Below are 23,686 nucleotides of genomic sequence, written 5' to 3' on the forward strand. Positions count from 1 at the left end.
TTGGAACATGTTGCTGTATTGTAGGGAGAAAAGATACTAGTAATATAGAAGACAATATATGGTTTTTAAAATCCACAACATGTTCCATCCTATATAAAAGACTGTTTAGTATTAGTTGTATTTAAACTTACATGCATGATGAGCAGTATATTTATCAGAACTCCTTGCCATTCTCCAATCCTAATGCAGCAACAAGGAAGATTATCCTTTCCCCTACTCCAGGATGACGTCATTGTACTGATAAGTAGGACTTAGGAAAGGTTTATGTTCTTAGCACTAGAATTAAAGAATATAATGCTCCTTTTAATATAGTAATTTCTAGCTTCTCTAATTTTCAATGTTTATCTTTCAAGATCATTAGGAAATTCAGAAATCATTTCTCTGGTTTGAAAGAAAAAGAATGGGGTGATCTAAGGATAAATAAGCTCCCTGCTGTAGTATTTCTCTACCACTGTATCACATCTGGCAAATATCTACAAGGTCTTTTAAAGTGATATGCTGTAAAACTGTTAAGAAATGCAGTCTTTAAATATTCAAACGTATTGCTAACATTGAAGCTGGTAGTAATTATTAAGTACTATTTTTGTTTCCTAATAGAACAGACTTTCTTATTTCACGTTGTATATTTTCACATTGGATACCATAGTAGCTCAAGATAAAATATCAGTGATAGGACACTCGTTCTTTCTTTTTCTTTAGAAGAAACCAGACATTATTGCACCGTGTCCTGTATCTTGCTTAGATTCATTTTGACTCATTTCCTTACAGAAATTGCTGAAACCTTTCCAAAGTTCTTCATGGACTATTCGTTCATTACCGTCTCAGTGCTCTGGTGTAATTATATAAAGTCATATTTAGTGGATGTAGAAGAAGAAAGATTAAGAGTTAGCTCTTCTGGATGGGCTATATGGCATCTGGTATAGCTCAAGCTGGAATCAGTGAGGGGCAGCCCAATCCCGAAAGAACAATTCATCCTGTCTTATAACACAAAGCGCATGTAAATGTTTCAAAATCAAATACTTCTGCTAAAGCAAACTAAATATCCCATAACATTATCATCAACTGAGCAGTAGAACACAAAGTTTGGTAATCACATATATAAATTATGATTGTTTGTCACCATAATATTGCTATTGACACTAATATTTGGAGCAGGTAACAATGTCTAAACTTCGGATTGCCTGACACTTTCTAACATTAATCTCTACCTTAATGTTGTTATAACTTAACCAAACCTTAATTGTCTGGGTTTTGTGCATTGTGCATCTTCGGTAAGTTTTTGCGGGTTTTTTTGTTTTCTTCTTGTAAAAGGAATAGGAGAGAGAAAGGTACAGCTAAAACCATTGAGTAATTTCTGACAATAGGATTAAAAGCCACATCGTTTTGCCTCTACTAAACATAAACCTCTCTTCTTTGAAGTGTATGGCTGTTTTATTGAATAGCCCTTGTTCTTCTGTGTGAAGGTGGAATTTAGGGAGGTAAAAAGGAAATTACTTTTGTTCAGATCTGTACAACTTTGTCCTGCCTATGGAAATTCACCTAAAAATTGCAAAATTTCAAGGTTCTGAGGTATTTCTCAGTAAAGGTAGGTATAGGTGTTTATCAGTCCAATATAAGTATTTACTCATTCTGTTCTCTGAAGAGCTGGGCTGCCGCAGGTGTTTTTCTTTTCATATCCCCCCCGCAATGACAATTTCAAGGAGTTGTCATCTGGCAACTCTCCTGCTCTTTATAATGACCGTTATCATTTGCTACCGTAACAGAACCTGCTGTCTGATATTAACATTTCCCCATCTGAACATTGAGGTGAGGTTTCCTTTTTCTTGAACTCTACTGAGATAGAAGTTAAATGAGATGTGGCTAATTTGTGGTTAGGTGATCTGGGGTGATATTTCTGTAGAGGTGATTTACAGTCTGCTTCACAGTTTGTGCTAACCAGGACTGCAAGATTAGTACGTAGCTACCTCCTGACATGCAATTGCTAGTATGTAGTGTCCAACCCAGATCTGGTAAGAAAAATTGGACACAGTTGCATGTGCTGCACGTTTGTCAGAGGAGAACTGTCCTTGAAACCTGGTTCAAACGTGATTCACCCTCAAAGGAATCAAAGTCCTAGTTCAGGTAAGGTAGCTGCCAAATACAGAACTTTATTAGCAACTGTTAAAGGCTTCTCTGTCTTAAATTATATTTTCTTTTGATTCATCATTTTTACCTCTTTCCAGAATAAATTTTTCTGCCTTGCTTGTTACACCTTTCTGTTACTGCTAATTCTCACCTTCTTTTCTTCTGCAAGTAATTCTGATGTATAATGGCTGGTTTTAAAAGAAATATACTAGAGTATTGACTGTTTTAAATTAATGATGGATATATCAAAGCTCAGACTAAGGGATTTTTTTTCTATTGTTCTACTTAAGAGTATTGTGAACTTCTGAACAGAGATTCTGTTAAATTTTATTCTATTAAATTTTAATCTCATGAAAGAGCAAAACTTTTCTCAATTGATTTTCCCAAACAAAAATTACTTAACAATGAAAAATAATAGCTTCACAGTTCATTAACACAGTATTGACCCAGAACTGACAGATATCCTACCTGCAGGGAAGTCACTGACTTCAGGGAAGTTAATCTCATGGGAATATTGATAGAAACAGGACTAGAAAAAGAGCATGCAAGACAAGCGTGCTCTTCTCTGAGGTGACTGTTTCGATTTATTGCCTCATCTCTGTGTTAGTATTGGCAGAATGTTGCAGAGAACAGGAAGAAATTGCTTACTAGACTCTACCACTTTATTGAGGATGCAAGGAAAGTGGGGTGAAAAGTGGAATGTGTGGGGAATTAGTGTGAGAGCACAGTGTTTTGTTGCTGGTAGATGTCAGCTAGGCTTCACCATTTTACTGAGGTGTTACAATTCCACTGTTATGGCACATCCGGGAAGAAAACCAGAAAACACGAGCTGGAGGCTTGGAGAAAATTGAATGATGATGACTCAGAACTTACACTCCAAAGTAAAATGAAGACTGAAAAACTGCATCAATTTGTTAAGCAGAAGAATCTGAAGCACACATGAAGAAATGAACTTCCAATTTATTGAAGCTTTGCACTGATCTTAGATGAAGAGGGTAATATTAGAAAGCTATGTCAAGGTGAAAGGCAAGGGTGATTACAGATAAACTGCAAGCTGAGCTTGTGTTTTTCTGCCATTCTCTTTTCGAAATATTCTTCTTGTTCAGTGTGTAGTCAGCCCCACATCTGCTTCTGCTGAAATCCAAGGAAAAGTGTTTCAGTGCCTAGAAGTGTTATTGTTTGACTCGTTTGGCTGGGAGAATGTGTCTCAAGTAACCTATGAACTCTGTGCCATATACTTGCAGTAAGCAGAGGGCCTGCTGGGGCAATCTACTTAACTTGCCATTAAGTTTTATGTAACAATTACAGTATTGTTTAAAAACAGTTTGAGGGATTCTCTGCAGTAATATTGCATAAATTAACTTCTATTTTGAAAGTAGTAGCCAATTTTTATCCCTTATGTAAACAGGTCTATTTTTATTGTATATGCTGAACTGTCTTCCTAAGTCTGATAGACTATTACTTATAATTTATCATCCTTGCTGCCATGTGACATTTGCTTAAAACTTTAACTCTTCTAGTGGTTGAGTTACATATGGGTGAGCTTCTAAAAAATAGTATTTGGATGGATCTGAATGGTTACCTGAATGGGGGATTTCAAAAGTATTTAAAAATAAACACCATTGCCTCATTTTCACACATGATGAAAGTAAGACAAATACAGATAAAATTGGTTTGTTCAAGGTTATGTAACCTAGTTAGTCCCAAAGCTAGAAATAATCATAACCCTCCCAGCTGCTTTATTCTTTATCCATTGCCTGTCTACAGAAGCACTTGGTCTGTCCTCTGAAATATTAAAGGTGAGAGAGAGTTTACACCAATTAGGCTTATTGTATTCAGAAGTCTTATTTCTGGATTAATGGATTGCGCAGAAAAGGACTGTGTTAGCCATAATTGTGTACTGCTGGACTCATACATTTCAACATCTCACCATTTCCTTTTATGGGTGCAAAGTTTATAAACACATCTTCTGTACATGTGAGAAAATGGTTAGCAACAAGATCATCTTATGCTGCATATCAAGAAATCTAGTGACTGTGAGTTTGATACTGGAAGTAATCTGTGTCCAGAATTCTTGTGCACTTCAAGTAGTGGTTACAATTGCCAGGTGTTAAAAGCCCAGGTGGTAGTCTTGTTATGTGTCACCAGAGAAATTCAGGTCCTTTTGTCTTTGCCAAAGAAGCTGTAATTCAGTCTACCCAAGATGACGGTGTTTTATGGGGCGTATCATCCCTTGTTTTGTGAAAATACAGCCTCAAAACTCATTGAATAATATGCAGCGTATGTGGTATAATAAGCCTTTATTTCATATTTTTATGCTTCATAAAGGCAGTGCTAGTAGTCTCGGCGGATTATCAAGAGGGCAATGGCTACTTTACACCACTGCTGGTGACTGTGATCCCATAAAGGGACAACCGGTTCAAGGTAGTGCCTCTTCTTTGCAGCTCCAATGTACTGATGTTCTAAAAGGACAGGTAACAGATAACACCAGATACTCCCTACCACCTGTCACCTGAGCCAAAGTGTACATGTCATTCCCTTTACTAGTACCTGGCAATACTGAATCTGTTTATCACCAGCCACTTGGCAACAAAAACTATTCCTGGTCAGTGCTTTGCTGCTGCTCTGCACAACAGCTGCTCTGGGACTTCTGCAGCTCGGAAGAATGAGGCAATTTTCTGTCACTCCAGTGAGAGCAGAAAGAGGTTAATGATTCTTTGGAAGTGTGCTTAGGTTTGAAGAAATGGAGAGGAGGATTACATTCCCAGTTTGTGTTACATGCTGTTCTCTATTGCTTATGGTTGTCGGGCGTAACTTATACTGAGTTAGCTTGGACTAATAGATATACCATTTAGTCAGCAATTTTGGAATACTATGCTATTTATTGACTGCATGCATTTAGGTGCATCATGTCCCATTCGTAAGATAGAACATCAGGCTTATTGTTGTCCATTAAAATAATCAAGATTGGCTCTCTTACTAGACTATATTACTATGAGTGATGAAACCTGTTCTTACTGTGTCTGTTGTCTGAATCCAAGCTTCCAGTGTTAACATTGGCTTAACAAAATTTACATTTTCTTTTCCTCTTATTAAAAAAAAAATACAAAGAGCTCGTATTTCAAAATAAATTTCCTGAATTGTACTTTATTTATCATCTGACACAGTTGAGATTTTAAACTGCTGAATGCACATATAATGCATGTTAAAAAGTGACATTGCTATGGTTATGAGTTACACAACAACATGATGTCAGCCCTCTGATTGGTGCCATGGTATTTAGCAATGCCACTTGGACAGGAAAGTTCACACACAGAAGCCTGTCCAACAGTTCTAAGAATTTTATATCTTTTGAAGTATTCAATGTATTTCTTTATGTGTTGAAGCACTGGCCTTCCAAACCCTTGTTTTTATTTTCCAGCAATCTCAGTGAACTTGGGGTCATTGGATTTCTTGCTTTCTCACTGGCTGCATTGAAATCAAGCAGCCATCAGCTGAATTATTGTAGTTTAAACGTGTCTAAAAAGAATTCAAAACAGTGATTTAAAACAGGATTATGCCTCTGCTTTCAGCATGGCACTGGGATATAATGCAAACTGAAGAGGTAGAGGTGGTTCAAAGAAAAGGTGGATTTTTTGTACTGGCTCACAATAAGAAACAATGAGACTTTCAGATTTCAATTATCTACTTCAGCCACAAGTTTTCTGTGATTATAGTTGTTTCAGCAAGAAAACAATCTACTGTTGATACAAATTTGGTCTTAGTTTTCCGAGACATCTCTCCATCTCCTGAGACTATAGGGAAACAGCAAAATGAAAACTTTATAAAAGTATCATCAATCTATACTGGCAATATGGCAATGATAGCTTATCAGTTCTTTTGTCTGAAAAAAGTCAAATTAAGGACAGTTAGGATGAACTTGACCAACAGAATCATATTTATCTATTCAGGTTGTTCAGAACAAACACTTTTCCAAGAGTTGCATACGATATGGTGACGCAGAATGGGAACATTTATTGTTACACAAACTAATACTTTTTAATGGAATCTGCGGATTCTCTTACTCCTTATATTACAATGTATTTAGAATTATTGCAGTAAATTTAGGTGCTGTCAGATGGTCTTACTGCAGTGGAGACTAAGTCTAAGTCACAAATACATGAAACTCCAAAATAAGACATCCTAAAGAAGTTTGAGATATTTTAAATTACATTTTTCTGGTCAGAAGGCAAAGAAAACAATAAAATATGCATTGTCTCCAAGTTCATGTGATTATTATAATTTTTCTCATGTTTGATCTTTATCCTGTATTGTTTGTGGTCCGTGTCTAGGCTTTGGCATCTTGCAGATGACATTAGTAGAAAGGTAGCCTTTACAGTACTTATTAACCACTGTCTGTTCCAGAATGCCTCTTAGAATATTTATTTAAATTCAGCCTTCATTATTTTTAGCTCACTTGGGAAATTATTAGCTTTCATCTGATGCTTCACATATTTATGCTAGAAATAAGAAGATTTCATACTAAGCGTATTAGTATGTTTAACGTCAGAGAGGAAGCCAAGTCATTATGCCAATTCTTATTTTAAGGAGCTTTTAATAGTTATAGCTTTTTCACAAGTAGTCGATAAGTTCCGTAAGCAAAATTTAGACAAGTAGCTAAGAACCCTGACTCGTATTTCCAAAGATATTGAGACGACTAAAAACACAGGCATATGCCTAGAAGGGTTTTAAAAAAAAACCTGCCTAGGACCACCTATCATTGATTTCAGTGGAAATTAGATACATGACTGCTTTTGGAAAATCTATTGAGTGTCCATCTGCCTCTTCAGTGCCTAAAAACCACTGAAAATCTGTCCTCATATGCCTTTAGGAGCCTCCAAGGTCTCATTGACTTCTCATGAGACTTGTACTAATTTTTGAAAAGAGACTAACACTTTTGAAAAGTTAGTGTTCAGTGTCTTAGATATAGCCATCTACCTGCCACAAAATCAAGACCAATTTAGGCACTTCATCAAACACTTATGTATGAAGAATTGATAATTTTTAATAATTTGTACCATGAACGGCACATGAACTTTAAAATGACACTACAAACCTTTCACGATGATTTGAATGAGTATTAAAAACAAGGAGTTTTTTGATGTGCATGTACCCTTTTCAGTTAAGGCACAAGTAATATCTATTGATTGCTCAAAAGATCCTCTATTTGCTATATTTATAATACAGAAGGAAAAGTATCAGGAGTTCAGGTGGTAGTTCTTAGGAAAAACAGATGACTAGTTAGAAACCAGTGGGAATCCAGTCAAGGGAAAATATTTGTTGTGCTATGATACCTATGACCAAAAGACCTAGGAAAATCAGTGATCAAAGTTTTCTTTAGTGAGCATAGAGAATTCCCCAAATTAACTCACACTGTCCCCACAGGGCACTGAGCCAAAGTCTATTGAAGTTAACAGATAAGCTTGAGAAAGTATCCATGGACTCCTGATTGTGGATGATGAAGCGAAGAAACTCCTGGACAGGGCCAGCCTGGATTATTAATGTCACTATTTTCCCCTCCTTCGATATCATCTTTACCCCTTCTTTATTATACTGTATATCAACTTTTCCTTGACAGTGTCTCTCTTTTCTCTGCCATGTGAAAGTTTAGATATACGCTGCTTTTTTATATTATATCCTAAAAAAAACCCAAGGGCACTCCTCCCTGTTTCATAATTCAAAGATAATAGTTTTGCATGCAAAATCCATTGCAGGTTATTTGATTCTTGATGGGGGGTTCAAGATGGATTTATTAAAAAAAAATATGCTTTTTTTTTCACAAGTCTGAGCTTCACCTATTTCATGTCAGAGTATGAATTTCTGTTTGAAAAGAGCAGCAGACAATAATACCACCTCTTATGAATTCTGCTCATTTTGTTAGTCTTCATCTTAGCGATAACAGGAAATAGTTGTCTTTTATTGTATTAACTCCTACTGCTTTCAAAAACTAAAATAAGATTACTATGTAACAAAAATTATAGTAGTTGACTTAACACCATTTGATTTGCAGTTGTAGAATTTCATTGCGTTGTTTCCAAAAAAAAAAAAAAAGTGTCAAATTCTACAAAAATATCTTCCTATTATTTTTGGAATGACTATATTATCTTGACCACTCCACTTTTTGAAATTATTGTATCTTGGGATAGTTACATTAAATCTACTGTATCTAATTCCTGAAATATTGGTGGAACTCTACATGTGTATGAAAATAATTCGTGTGAGTATCTCATAGAATGTCACCCTTCATGACTTTTAAACGCAGAAGTCAATAGATAATTGTGAAGTGAGAGAATGTAGTGGAAACACTACCTTCATTTCTACCCTATTTCCCTCAAGCCAGACCAAATGGGCATGGTACAATGCACAATATTAAGTGCAGCCTGAAATAAGCTAAATTGTGTTAATGCTTATTCATAGCATTTGTTCAAGTCACATTCTGGGTCTTTGCTTAACTGTATTATACCACGGCAGCTGAAATAAGCTTCGATTTGCTTTGGTCTGAAATGATGTCTGTATGAGTGCATCCATACGAAGTCTGTATGAGTGCATCTCCACTATGAAGTTCACGATGTGGGTTTGTTTTTTTTTCAGTTTCATCCTACCAAAATTTAGGCTCTTAGTGGAGGGTCCTTACTCAACCAACTTAACTAACTTAAGGATACAATTGCCACAGCTTCCTTGCTTAATTTAGTGGAGAAGGAAAAGTGTGTCCTACGGTATATTCAGAACTTAATGAGAGCTCTGAAAGTTTCTTACTCCTCTCATTGACTGTTGAATAAGCTTGAGTAAGCTTGTAACTCAGTTACTTTTTTGTAACCTCATTTAAGTGCCCAAAAGTAGATGGAATGAATCTGAACCAGAATCTCTTTGTGTATATTGGATCAAGCTCTGTTTAGTCTTTATTTTTCAGAAGGTTTAGGCTATACATGGATAAATTAAAATGGTGTTTGTCACACATAGTCTATCTAGAAAGAACTGAATTTAAAGGCCTTTCGTCTGAAAAGAGGTGAAAGGAACAACACAGTCAACAACATAAGATGCAAATGAGAGTCTTTTTAATACATCTGTCCGCTATGTGAATCGTGGAGGTATAATAATATCACCTATTCTTCCTACAGCTCTATCCTCCCTTCAAAAAAATGAAGAAAACCAAAATCCTGCACCAAAGACCACCAGTAAGGAATACTTCAATAATACTGAATTCCAAAATATAAATAAGGTCATAATGCAAATTATTTCATTAATACGTCTGTTTTCATTCAGTGACCAATGATTTTGACTAAAATGCCAGAAACAATTATAAAAACAGGAGGTGTTTTAAAGCAAATATATATGATGGGTTTGCATTTAATCTTAGCTATATATTTCAGGAATAAATATGGCTTTTATTCAGGACATGTATTCGCCAATAATACATCTGATTAAACTAGGAAAATTAGACATACTATCAGTAGCTTGCTCCCAAATTACACAAGAAGAAATTAGATACATTTTCAGTAGCTTGCTCTCAAATCTCTTCAGTCTATGAGTCACCAGATTCTTCCTGCCAAACTAAATATGCCTGTGAAAGGCTGGAAACTTTAATGGAAAGAAACATAAAACTTGAAATACGTAGGAAAAACTAAGTTTTTTCATGGAAGACCTGTTGACTAGTAATTCAGGAATTCAGGGGATGTAGAAACAAATTATCACATCTTACTTGTCTACAGAAGTTGCAAGCTATGAAACATTCAATTTAAACCTGTTATGTTAACCTAAAATAGATCTCCTTATTAGCCTTCATGTCATCTAAAGTAATCAATGAAGTCTTACAAAAAGAATTTGTAAAAATTTCATTATAATAGTAGATCTTATCCAGTCATTTTGATGGGGCTGAGTTAAAAGCAACCTTCAGCATAGTTAATGCCAGTCTGAAAAAAATCCCTCTGTTGTAAATTTGATTTATTATACATAGCACCACACAGTCATCAAAACTAATTAGGAATGTACTCATATTTTCAGATCCACAAACATAACATCTCTACCACTTTCCCCACAACACTTAAACTTTTTCTACATTTGCATAAGCCATACTTTAAAAAATATTATTTAAAATACAGACTTCATGTGAAATGCAGGGTCTGTGTGTGTAATTAAGATTTTATTCATTGCCTTAAAAGGATATGGGTGTTAATGAACATTTTTTTGAAGTCAAAACAATTTTCAGTAATATTTACTTAGAAGTTGCTGTTTATAGGAGCTGGGAATGTTACTTAAATGCTTACTTGTTTGGAGATAGAAATAGTTAATACATATTGCTAGAATATTTATTTTCAGAAAGAAAACAGTTTTATTCACTGAGCTGGATTGAGTCAGAATTGTCTGAGCCAATCCCTTCTTTTTTCCTACATACTCAGCGTTGTGTAAATTTTTGCCCAATACACAAAGACACAAACACTATAAAAAAATAGTTTTGTATAAAAAAAATCATATAATTTCAGGTCTGGGTGTGAGCCATAATTTCCCAATGGATGTGCTTTAACAGGACACTCTTTCCCTACTTCTGCACTTTCATAGGCACATAAGGAAGCAGAAGGGTCTGCTGTCTGGCGGCATTCTCTTACTTAGAACAGTTACATTACATAGATGGGAAGGCTGGGATCACAGGTGAATTTCAAAAGTAAGAGGGAAAATATATAAATATGCTCTAGACTCAGGAAAAAAAAAAAAAAAAAAAGAGGTTAGCCCTGAATTGTTTCTTTGATAAAAGGAAGCTATTCCAGTTTTCACTAGCAAACAATTTGATATAAGGTAAGCAAACAGCTTCCACTCTGTCTTGTAAGAGCAAGAACAAGTATTTCAGATCTGTGACTAATTTTGTAGGAATTTAAGTTTACTAAGGAATTCAAAGCAGTTTTCTGAGGAATTCCAAACCAATTTACCAGGAATTGACATTGGAGAGGCAATGAGAAATTTAACCTGAAGGTTGCTTGGATAAAATTGACAAGATAAGCTCACCTATGTAATTTGTCTAAAACTTAAAGTAGTCTGAAAATAAGATGGAATTTGATTTTTCTTGTTTTGATACAGTAAGAAAAGCAGTTTATCCTATTATTCTGAATGGTTGTGTTAACTGGTGCCTAATGCACAGCCTTTTGGTTGAAATAGGCATTTAATATTTAACCTGATTCAATTTTTTAAACTTTTACTTACAGTGCAATGCAAAATTTCCTATAAGTTGGAGTGATCCACTGGTCAGTATGTGGTATGCACAGCTAAAGGCTCTGGATATGTTAAAATTCTTATTCTCAGAACTGCATCCACTGATGCAATAATGAAATATGCCTGTCATTACTTAACAATTACAGCCAGTATTTGGGCTATATCTTGAGTAGTGATTTTGCATTAAATGCACCACAAAGAAAGTATGAATTAACGGCCTTTCTTCTTTTTGACATGGAAGTTCCTGTGGTTATTACCAGAGATAAATTTAGCATATACTTCAATAAGTATACATTTGTGGTATTTCTTTTGTCTTGATTTCTAGACTGAGAAATGACTTAACTGTTGGTTACCCCTTTCATTTGTTGTTATATTTTTGAACAATTAACCTTGTATCATAGGGAAATATTAACATTTTGGTATGGTTTAATAAACAAGTTCAGATCCATCCTCTTTTAAAAAAGGTCTGAAATTAAAACAGCTTTAAGTCTTGGTTTGATTTTTAGTGATGTGAGAGTGTTTGAAACATGCATGAGAGCCAAAGTGCTGAATAAAGTCTAGAGGAATGGCTGTATGAACTTTCTTCTTTGAATGAGCACCCTGTGTAGATTGCCCTAGATGGACAAGTAGTTAATGCAAAAGGTTTTAATTAAGAGACTGTGGCGTTCTGCTAATCTGAATAATTTGCTTTGCTGCTGTTGATCAAATATTGCAAATGCATTATTAATACCAGAACAAATGAAGAGGTCCATATACAAAGGTTTTGGCCAATTGCATAAAGCGTATGCCAGAATTGAAGTCAGCGGAGGGTTTTTCTTGATATTTAAGATTCAGTGGAAAACTAAGAGGGGCAGCTATGCCAAGAATTAATGCTGATCTTGCCAAGTGCTTATTTGAGTGACTTTATCCAACATGAGACTAAACAATGTATTAAATACACATATAGCAGTTAGGGAATCAAATGTCAAATAACAGCTTTCTCTTATTTAAGACCAAACTTGAAACTTGGTCTAGTGCATAGATAAAGGCAAACATCATAAAAAGCATTAGCATCTCTAATATCTAACAGCTAATGACATATGTAAATTGAACTTCTGGAGAAACTGTACTTATTTGGTTTTGGTAGTAGACAGTTTTTGCAGAGATTTTTCCCTCTGAAATTTTGATCAATGGTTTGCTTTCAGTCACCTCATTAAAATTATCATTACTACTACAGTCCCTCTTAATGAAAAGGTTGAAAAATTACAAAATCCTTGGCAACCAGAGAACTAGCTGTAGAGGAGACCTGTTTGCAGAGTCTAAATTTAATGTGTTTTAGAGGCTAAATCCTCCTATCCTCCCTGTGTGACCCATGGAGAAAGAAGACAAAACATCTCTCTCTGTTATTGAAGAGGTAACTTAAGAAGATTAACCTCACTCAACTAAGGTTAGCCTTTATGAACACTCCCTAGTCTTTCTTAATGTGGTAAAAAAGGACAAAATTCTTTCAAAGACTGTCTTATTTTCAGAGACCATCCTCAACAATTACTACCAGGGGCAATGGAGCACACACCAAACTTACATATCGGTTATTTGACTATACAATGATACCATTCCAGAAGCCAGAGCTGTCTTTTTTCTTACAGAGAAATATCAATATTATATTGATATATAAGTAACTGTGCCTACAGTCCTGGTTCCCTGAGCACTGACCCTACAGACTTGGCTAAAGCACATCCTAGCTCCTTTAGAGGTTAACTTTCCTGTAAGAGGTAAGGAACCTGGGGATAAAGATTGAGGCATACACTCAAATCTTGCATGGATACACAAATGGGGCATGTAGCCAGGCCAAGGAACTTAAAAAACACTCTCAGATCTTGCTGTGTGAACATAGCCAAGATGACCAGCACTTCTTTGCAAAGATTTGTAAGACTGTCACTGACACCACAGGCTGTGTGTGTCCATGGCAGCTTTTCAACATGCCCCTCCTGGGCTTGTAACATTAACATTCCTTTCAATCAGGGACACAGAGAGCAGCTAATGAATTATAGCTCCTACAGGTATGGTGTAGTTAAAGAACTGAGTGCCATGACACTCGTAATTATGTTGATAGATTTGACAGGCCTAGAAATTCCACTAACATTTTAAAAGCAGACTTCCTGAAGGAAACAAGAAGCTGTTAACTAAAGGGAAATGGAAGAAGCAAAACGTAATTGCCCATTACTATGCCCTTTGTTTCCTCCTTTGTAAGGCAGCAGTTCCTCCGTATATATAGTGGAAAAAAATGTCGTAAAAAATTCGTGATGATTCTGCATAAAACAGTTGACACAGAGAGCATTAGGCTGGATACCAGAAAAGCATATGCTAGATCATTCTCCATTCTCTGAAGAATATCAGAGGAACTCCATTGTGTCAGGTATCTAAATGCAGCTCCTTCTTTTCTGTGCAAGAGACGTTTCAGATTTACCATAAGTCAAAAGCCATTCTTTTTAACAGAAAAAAAAAGTGGGTTTTTAATTCACGAAACTGATTGGCATGTTTTCAAATAAATATTGCCATCTAACCTGGGCTTTAGAAATTAGAATGACTAAAAGTGTCAAAGGAAATAAGAAACCTATTTCTTTACTGGCATTTGTGTGTATTGTTAGCCAAACTGGTATCCATTTATTGGAAAAGGAAAAGGTATATTTTCAAAGGAGAAGAAACTAGATGAAAAACCAATATAGCATTTGCTTCTTAAGGCAAACTACGTTTGGTTTCCTTTCTCATAGGAGAAACAGTCCTCAGGAAACAGCATGAGAAGGAATGAATAAAAGTCCATCAAATTCAACTTGTATGAAGAAAAAAAATTTTTTTTTGATTTATCTACAAAGTAAATTCCTGCGATAAGAGTAGACTCTTTCAAGCAAAGTTTCGCTCTGCCTGGGCTATTACTTCTGGAATTTTCCTGTAATTTGTCCTTTCAGTTTTCTCAACATTTTCTGCCCTCAGAATTTTGCAGTAACAGCAGCATGGTAGATCCTTCTAGACATTAAAATTCAAATAAACATAGCAGCTGTTTGCTTCATGACTGTTGAATCCAGAAGTTTTGAGACTAGGAAGACATTAATTGAGAAGAGTTGTGTCTAAGTGTAGCCACTTGTGTAGCTGCGGCCGATGTCTATGTTTGTTGGCTTCTCCTAACATAAGCTAGCACACAGGAACTTGAGTGGCAGAAGTTCTCCTAGAAAAGTGTTGCTAGACAAAAGGTGACAACAAACTGCTCTTCACTGGTGAATCATAGGACAGAAAAGGCTGTCCAAGAAGTAGCCAGTGCTGGCTGGGGCTAAATGTGACCAAGGGAAAAAGCAGATGATATATTTTGGGATTTGTGCACTTTTCTCCCCTAAAAAGACTTTAAGAAATGATCTTTGTCGGTCTACCCCATGAAGAAAGGGAGTGGTAGAAACCACATTTGACTTCCTCTTGAAGTCAATGCTTTTCTTTGTGTGTGGTAAGCAGCTGGGGCACCTCTTCAGAAGCTGTAAAGGATTTCCTTTTATAGCTAGGAAGTTGGGCAGAGTAGACTATGTAAAGGAATTTTTTTTCTTCCATTCCTAGCTGTAGATATAACCTTGTGGTTGTGGACTTTCAACAGAAAGTAACTCGATTATTTCTATCTTCATTTCCACCCACAACTTCCAAGGAATAGTCAGAAGCTTTGAACTTGAATCTGAACCAGGAGTTTCACCTCAGCCAAAAGGTATTCTTTATATTTGGAGTCTCTAGTGAAGTACAGAATGATGGAAGAAAAACCTTCCTTCACAGCTATTTCCTGTGCAATTTAAAGGCAAACATTACCATTGATTATACTTTATATAAAGGAACCAGAATATGAGAATAGAAGACTTAAAATACAATTTAAATTGGCACCCTCGTCACAACAACAGAAAAAAGTGCACTGCATTTTTACTTCTGTAAATTATGTGGCATTCTTAAAAAGTCACAAGAAATGGAGAACTTTTTTAACTACCAATAATGTACTGCATTCTGTAGCATATCTGACATGAGGATCTCAAGGTTTTTTACCAATGTTACTGGACTTACTTTTCTATAGTTCTATATTTTAGATTAAACACTAACAAGTAAGAGGGAGGAGGATAAAACAAATTAAATTGCTGCCTCATGAATCAGAAGTAATCAGGTAGAGGACACACATTACTTAGCATCCAAGGGCCATGTATCAACTTCATAAATTTCCTGTTGAATGTTGCAATTGCAGTCTGTTGATTACAACAGGGCAAGACTTTCCTGAAACAGAGTGGTTATTCATTAGCAAAACCTATGCAGTCTTCCATACAAAACAAGGTAGACCTTTATGCTGTCAGCAGTTATATTATTTCAAATGAAAACTCAGAATGTAAGAAAACAACAAAACTAGAGAGGAAGTCTATACCTACAGATAAAACTCAAGATTGCAAGGGTAAAGGTCTCCTTTAAAACTCCACAAACCCATCCTGGTATTTTAAAGTAAGGATGATATAGCTAAGGGAATGTAGAGCTTTGAAATGGATTGTGCAGACTTAGAATAACTGAGATTGAAAACAAAGCGAGTTATTGCTGGTGATTAGCATTTCACGTCCTTTTACCTTGAGGAACATAGAGTACAAGTAACAGTAAGTCTATTGTTTGGTAGTAACAGCCACTCTTGCGGTAGGCAAGTGTAATAGTTCTCTGAGGAAGCAGCAAACATTTTACCCGGAGAGGAATGACATGGAAAATGCCTAAGATACACGCACAGTAAAAAAAAATTGCTATGCTTTTCTAAGGATGCAGTATATTTTCTCATTGTTTTCTGGTGCAGAAACAGGAGGGGGAGATGAAAGTCTTCCTTTACATTCTTTCCAGCCACGAAGAGAAAATGTTTGTAGGACACTCAGGTAGCCCTTCAAGTGTAACTCAGCTGCTGATAAATGTAACAGATTTTGGTATTCAAACGAACACATAAAGAACTGGTAGAAAAATGCAAATTCCTTTATGAGAGATTCCAGTATTTTTAATACTGTGTTTAGCACCAGAATATTAAGTTAAACAGTACTCTAGAGTAGATGCTCATTAACGATAGCTCAAGTGTTAAATACAGAAAAGAAGGGTTCTTTATTGACAAGTTACTTTGGATATATGAAACTAAGGCTCCCGGTTTCAAAGGTAAACTTTAATAGAAAGTGCCAAGAAGACCATGAAAATGTTTGCAGCTTGTACGTTGAGGAAATCAGGATTTTCTGTAAAATATTGAGAAAAATATTGAAAGCAATAACTCCATGAATAGAAATTAATAGGAATGGGCTGGATAAGAGCAGAAAATCAAAAGTGATAACTTAGAAGGCAAATTATTAGGACAAAAAGAGTACTATAAAAGCTAGATAAAAAACCAGCTAAACCCCACAAAGAATATAAAAATAAATAGAAAAAAACACCTTCAGTTAATTTCTTGGTTTTATAGCCTATCCATCCCATATTTCTTTTTCCTAGTTGTATTCTTGTTTGGAAAGGTGACTTCAGACAAGAACTTCAGACAACCCGTATTATTATTAAAAGTAAACAGTAGCTTCAGAGGTTCTAAAAGCACAAATTCTTGCATGTTTTGAATAAATATATTAATGAATGAACTCAGAATTAATATAGTCCTAGCTAAAAGTTTCAGTAACGTTATGTTATTTGAGTTTCTTGTTCTTGTCAGCACTTGTAAGAAGGTACTGAGATAAAAGAGTTACTCTAGCTTTGCACAATCTAAAACACAGCAAAGGAAAAATATTATGATTTTGAGTTCCAAAGTTTAGGTCTTGATCCAACTGAGTACTAATACATCTACACTATTGCAGGCTTAATTTTATCTGTTGTCTGTACTGGTGTTAATCTTTATTCTCTCACCAGGCATGAATTTCCCTTCACCTGTTTTTAAATGACAAAGCACGTGAATACTTGGATATGGTAATTTTATGCTTGCTGCCTTACAGCTTTTCTTTTTTTCAAACCAGATGTAGACACTGACATAACAGGTACATGCAGTTCTGCCTCATGAATATTTTGGGTCTAGTAAGTGTTTTCATTCATTTAATTTCAGTGGCAGGTCAGCAGAAAGCGGTAAGATAGCAGGTGAAATATCAGCAGCTGGAAAGTGGTTAAAAACAATAACATGTCTGAAAAGGAAAATTTGTCAGAAACCCAGAGAGGCTGAAGACAGGTACAGCTTTATTTTTCACTGAGACATCGTGGTCACTGAAGACTTGGGCACCTCCAAGATAGAGGATACTAGTTGTACTTAGCAGCCCAGTTTGGTCATTTCTGAGCTCACTTAGAACAGTTGCAAACATGGAAAAGTTTACCAGTCAAATGAACGAAAGGGTTGACTTACTGAAGTAAAAGCCTCTGTCTCCACACACGAACTGAAGAGCATCAACCAGCTCAGCACCACAGAGTGTTTCCGGGCCAGCAGCAGCAGAACTGGTTAAGGTAAGCAAACACAGGCCAAGGTAGAAGAAATGAATGTAGGACACAGTGTGCATCTTCACCTGTCAAGGAAGCAAAAGCAGTGTCAGAGCTTCCCAACAGAGTCCTAAAGAAAATGACTCCTTCACCTATGTGACTTCAGAATGCATACGTACTGTAATTCGTTAGACAAGAAACATAGTATTAGGAAATGCCTCACCATAATTTTACAACTATCTACGTATTCTAGTCCATGTGTTTTGCAAACTGTTTAATTCCTCTGATGAATATTCTTGGTTCATATTCACATGTAGTTGGAGAACCTTATAGTAACTATGATTTATGGTTGCTACTGCAAAAGTAGGGTATGGAGGAGTGCAATAGACAGACAAAGAGAAGCCCAGAACAAAAAGAGTAAGGAAGACTAGACAACCTTGAATCGTTTTGTCTGACCAGATAGGCTAAGAGGGAATATGACAGTTGCCTGCGAATGTATTGTGGGAAATGGAGGTGGCATATGACAGAGAAGAGCTATTTAAACTAAAGAATAGCACTGGTACAAGAATAAATGGCTTTAAACTGGATGTCAGGAAATTTGGCCCATCAGGAAAAGGGTTCATAATTAGTACTCCATGGTCCTCCAGCCACCTTAAAAAGGGAAATACCGGGACAAAACAAAAGAAGTTTCAAGTTAGAGCTTGCCCAAGTTACAAAAGAGTTGATATGGGACCTTCCATAGTAGAGGACCTCATTCAATCACTCTTATAGTCCTCTGTTACTTGCAAGCTAATGTTTGGAAGCACTCATGAAATTAAGAGGAGCACTAGTGGGAGTGTTAAGGATTTGTATTTTTATTTGATGGAAGCAGCTGTACTTTCACTGACCTCCTTTATATCCTCATAGTCTGGTTTGGCTATGAGGTATACACAGAGGTGATCTAATCTTTTCTCATTTACACTTGGTCACAAAATATCTTTTTCCTGGACTCATGACTGAAGAAAGGCCAATCCTCATGGGGTTTAAATTTGCACCATTCCATGTATCCACTTCTTTTATATTAATTTATGTCAACGAAAGATCTTACCCAACATGTCAAAGAAGGTAACATTGTTTCTTTTAAATACTAGGAAAAGCTATTTATATTTAGTAGCAGGACTGTGAAAAATGTTCTTAACGCATATTCTGAACTGATTTACATCACTTGCCAAGATTGCTAGTTTTAAAAGGTGTAAATCTGCATTTAATTTCATTCTCTTTCAAGGTTAACATTAGTATTGCAGTCAGGTAAGAAGTTACAAATCTTTCTTGCATGTACAGTTAACCTTGGCTTAAAACTGCTGTGTATTAGCAGACTAGTGCAAGGTAATTGGAGTAACACAATTAATCTTCCCTAAAGTTTCTTTCAGGGCTTCAGGGACCATTTAATCTTTTTTTTTTTTCACTGAACTTTTTAAAAACTGATGAAATAATCTATTGTCTGCTCATATGGGATCTGTTCCAGTGGGTATTGACCCTTCTCTAGTCAATAATTTTTAAGAATTCTTATTTTCTTGGCAAGGGATCTTAGCACCTTGTTGGATGAGTCCCCTATTTCAACTTAAGTCAAAACTGAATAAGAGACAAATCTATAAATAATAAGTCAGAATTTATCCCCCTTATTTTCATTATATTTCCACTGTGAAAATAATCAACAAATCTAAATCCCATGATATATCATAAAAAGAAAGAATAATTATTTTCCCATTCACTTTTGCCATGCAAAACCCAACAAGCTTTAATACATGGACATGACTTCAATGGCAGATGGAGGAAGATCAGATTATAAATGAATGATGATAACATGAGGCATTATTTCCTGTAATGATTCCATATCCTAACAACATCAATTTCTTTTTTCCCTTGCCATATTTTTGAATTTCTAAGATAAATGTGATGCACCTGCAGTTTAAGATGGTTCCCAGTTCTGAGGAGGTAAAGCAGAAAGCTGTTCAGCACACCGCCTCAGAAGGCTGAAAGACATTACAAATACAAGAACATTATGTATTTAACAAGTTGTTCTTGCATGACATTTGGGCCAGAAATAAACATAAATCTTAGACATTTAACAATTTTGTATTTTTCAAGACTTTTCAGCTGGTTTGCATTTTCAGATAAACATCAGCACTGAACTACAACAGAACAGATTATCTACTGTTTTTCCTTTAGTGGAAGCCAAAAAGGCTGCACAGTATAAACCACAGAGAATTTCTAGCTTTATCTCCAAATTTAAAAACAGTCAAGAACTTTCAAACAAGTAAAAACTTTGGGGAAAAGAAAACAGACTCACATGTTCCTAAGACTCAATCAGTTATTTGTTAAATTAAGTGCTGTTTCATCAAAACTAATTTCAAAACATAGTTTAAAACTTTAACTTTACTTCATTATTTTAATTAAACATAACACTAGTTGATTCAATATGTTTGTGAAAAAATCAAACTTCCGATTTATGTCTGAGGGGAATAGTCTTAAGAAAATACAAAGCTGTAATCCAATATTGCTTTAGGTTCTTTACAAACAGGCAGGGTGATTGCAACGTCCCCAGTTTGACTAAAAAGTTGGGAGTTTAAAAGAAAATGCGTTGGCATGTGGGTGGGGTTTATTGAAGCATCTAATTACATTTGGAAATTGAATACAGGTTCAGGATGAGCCTGGTTAAGCACTTCTTTTAGTTGCATAGAATGACTGACCGTATTTTCACAGCTGGAATTTCCTCTTTTTTCGGTAAAGTAACCAGCTTTTGCTGCATTCCTCTTTTAATAGTCCAGAATAGTGGCACTACAGAGGAATGTCCTGTATGAACATTCTCCATCTCTTTTGCTTCTTAACTCTTCTACAAAAGTCCTCTTCGTCTAACAAACTATCAGTTGGCACAATTTGTGCATAAGAATTCTTCACATTCTTGGTAATTTTAATAACTTATAAGAACATCTGCAATAATTATAAATATCTTGAATGGGGCAACGTTTTTATGGATAGCGTATGCTATATAAAAAAAACCCAAGAGTAATATTCAAAATTACGTTTTGCTACATAGAGGTTGGATCTGATTACCAAGCCATAGTAGAAGTATGTCATTAGTATTTAATAACAGTATCCACTAGTAATTATTATATAAATAAAGTATATATACTTTCAAATGGATCAAGGTTTAAATACTACTAACTTTGATTAAAGAATCTGGGCTACATCCTGACCTAAATCAATATGTTCCATTGATTCCAAGGAAGGCTGGCAGGATGCACCAGCTGAGGAACTAGCACATTACTTTTATGTCTCTCAGTGCCTTGCTCAATACTTGAAAAAAATATTCCTCATCTTTCAAATCTGTTGGAAAGGATGCTCATTTATACATTAAGAGAACAGTTTCATCCATTGCAATTACAGACCTGCTCTTTTGAATCACATTAAGGAATGAGATAAGTGTGTTTTAAGTGGAAGGCACTCTAAAAAAAAATAATTAGCTCTAAAAAATTAAAACAGGAGAATTCTGTCAACTGCATAAGTGTCCTTGCAAAATATTAAAGAAAAAAAGTTCTTGAAGGATATAAATTTGCTGATAATGGAAAGTTGAACTAGGGCCAATTGACAGAAACAGAGGTCAATGCACCTACTGAAGCCAAATTTACTTAAAGACAGCTTATATTAATATGCAGAAATTATGGGGTCATAACATGAAACTTCACATGCAAACTTTCCTGAAACTGCCCTCCCTACAAGGGAAAACTTGGAGATGAACTTGTAGGAGAATTTCCATTTTCTTTATGTAGAATTTCTTAAGCTATACAAATATGCAAGGTCAGCAAGAGTCACAGCTGGTTTCTAATGTGGAAAACAAACTGAAGTTCACATTTACTTTTAATGTATGAAAGCAAAAAACAAGTAAATGCTACAATGCTGCCAGAAAATTGCTGCAGTGACAACATCTCTTAAAAGTTTCCCTGTGAAAGCATGAGCATTCTATGTATAATTGGGTAAAATAAAACTGCAGAAACTTAACATGTGAATAATATCTTTTTTCCTATAAAACCCTGCACCTGCAGAAAATAGCTAAAAGTTCTTGTTTTCAGAAACATTAATTAACAACATAGACAATGATGTAATTGGACCCTTTAATAATGACATAACTGAAATATTGCAAAGTTCTCTGAATAGAAGTGAAATTTAAGACATGTATCTGCAGTAGTTTACCCTTACAGTTATCTATGTAATTGCAACTATTACATACAGCCATTTTCCAGATCACATGAAATTGCATGTTCAGCAATTTATATATAATTCCCAGTTCTAAAATAATGTTATTGAAAAGTGCACAATACTCTTCAAACCAGAAGCAGACAATACACAGCAAAATAAATCTAAAAAATTATTTGAAATAGTAATAAAGATTTACCTTCAAGAAATCACAAAAGCAGCACTTAACTAATTGTGTTGAAAGACTGTTGATTTTTTCCATTGCTTCTTAAAAGTGCAAAGTCTGGAAATGAATTTGTTAGCAGTAATGATGAGAAAAAAGAAATCCAGAGAGATGTGAGATGTTGAGAGCAATGTCACATTTCAATATTGAGGACTTTATTCCATTGCGCAGGCTCTATCTGCTCTGATTTTAGCAGTGACAGTGAGATTTAGCAAACAGAAGAGGGATTTAGAGAAAATCCTCACATTTATCTACATTACACAGACACTGTAGACAGGAAACAGCTGGGGGAGCATTTGCCTTCTCTCTCTCTCCCTCTTCTGGCAAAGTTACCGAGTAAGGACTTTTTTGGGCATGGTGACAAATAACATCATACCTTTGCATTTTAAAACTAGAGCACAGAAGCATATTTTTTTCCCTTTAAAAGAATGTGAATTAGTGACTGAGGGGTTAGCAGACAAAAAAGCTTGTGCTGCCGTGAAAAATAAGAAAATGTATCCTGGTTAACTTTCACATAGCTATGTGTTCATTTGTTTTTATATATGTGTGTGTGTGTGTGTGTGTGTGTGTCTGCGTTTCAAATGTATAAAAAATTATATAGGTAACGGTTTTGTTTGTATGTATGCATACCTTTATATATATATATACACATTCTACTTATGCATAGAGGCACAGGTATTTTATTTCTATAGCATAGAAAGACGGGCAGTTATCTGCTTTTTTCTTAATGCATCTTTATGTTATTAAACTTGGCACGCCTATATGCTGAGTAACAATTAAAACCTCCAATGCTCTGTGCTATTAACCCTAAAATAGCAGTTTGTAATTTGCTAAAAATAATACAATTGTTGGGCACTACTTGTAAATAGGACAAAATATCTTTGTGATCTTTTAGCAACCACACAGGAGAAGTCATACCATTTCCTAGAATTTACAGTACTATGAATATAGTAACATATAGTAGCCCAGTTTGGGGGGCTTCCATGACATTTATCTTCAATGTGCTGTTGTAATCATAAGATGATTTTCCCCCTTTTTAGCAGTAATCTTCATAATGACTCTCGATAACAGTTTAAATGACACTGGGAAAGAGAGAATTCAACTTTGTCAGTTCTGCAATACCTAACTTTTGCCTTTTTATTTTTCTTCAATTATGAGTATATTATAAATAACACCAGCTGGCCAGCAACATGCTCTCACGGGTTATGATGTCATTCAAATCCCTCAACTGTGTTAGTGGCTTGCAAAATGCTCCAAGCCAGCTGTTTTTCTATTTATAATGTATGCTTGCATTTCAATACTTAGCTGTTGAGAATAAAGTTGTGATGCTGTTTTATAGATACAATTTGTACTTTTTACCCTTTGGTTTTAGAAGATGACATTTCAAAGTAGAGAATTAAGTAAGACTACAGAGACCAAATA

General features: G+C 35.3%; 1 protein-coding gene across 1 annotated transcript in view; it reads right to left on the minus strand.

Annotated features, from left to right (window-relative positions):
• Window positions 1-22,303, minus strand: part of IGF1 (insulin like growth factor 1) — a 45,115-nt gene extending 22,812 nt beyond the window's left edge. The window contains exons 1-2 of the mRNA XM_009958491.2: window positions 22,241-22,303; window positions 17,738-17,894 (exon numbers count right to left, since the gene is read on the minus strand). Of these exons, the coding sequence (XP_009956793.1) occupies window positions 17,738-17,894; window positions 22,241-22,303 (220 nt within the window). The remainder of the gene's footprint in view (window positions 1-17,737; window positions 17,895-22,240) is intronic.
• Window positions 22,304-23,686: the final 1,383 nt, after the last annotated feature.

This window comes from Leptosomus discolor, chromosome 1, assembly GCF_034619465.1.
Source record: "Leptosomus discolor isolate bLepDis1 chromosome 1, bLepDis1.hap2, whole genome shotgun sequence".
In the NCBI taxonomy this organism is placed as follows: domain Eukaryota; kingdom Metazoa; phylum Chordata; class Aves; order Leptosomiformes; family Leptosomidae; genus Leptosomus; species Leptosomus discolor.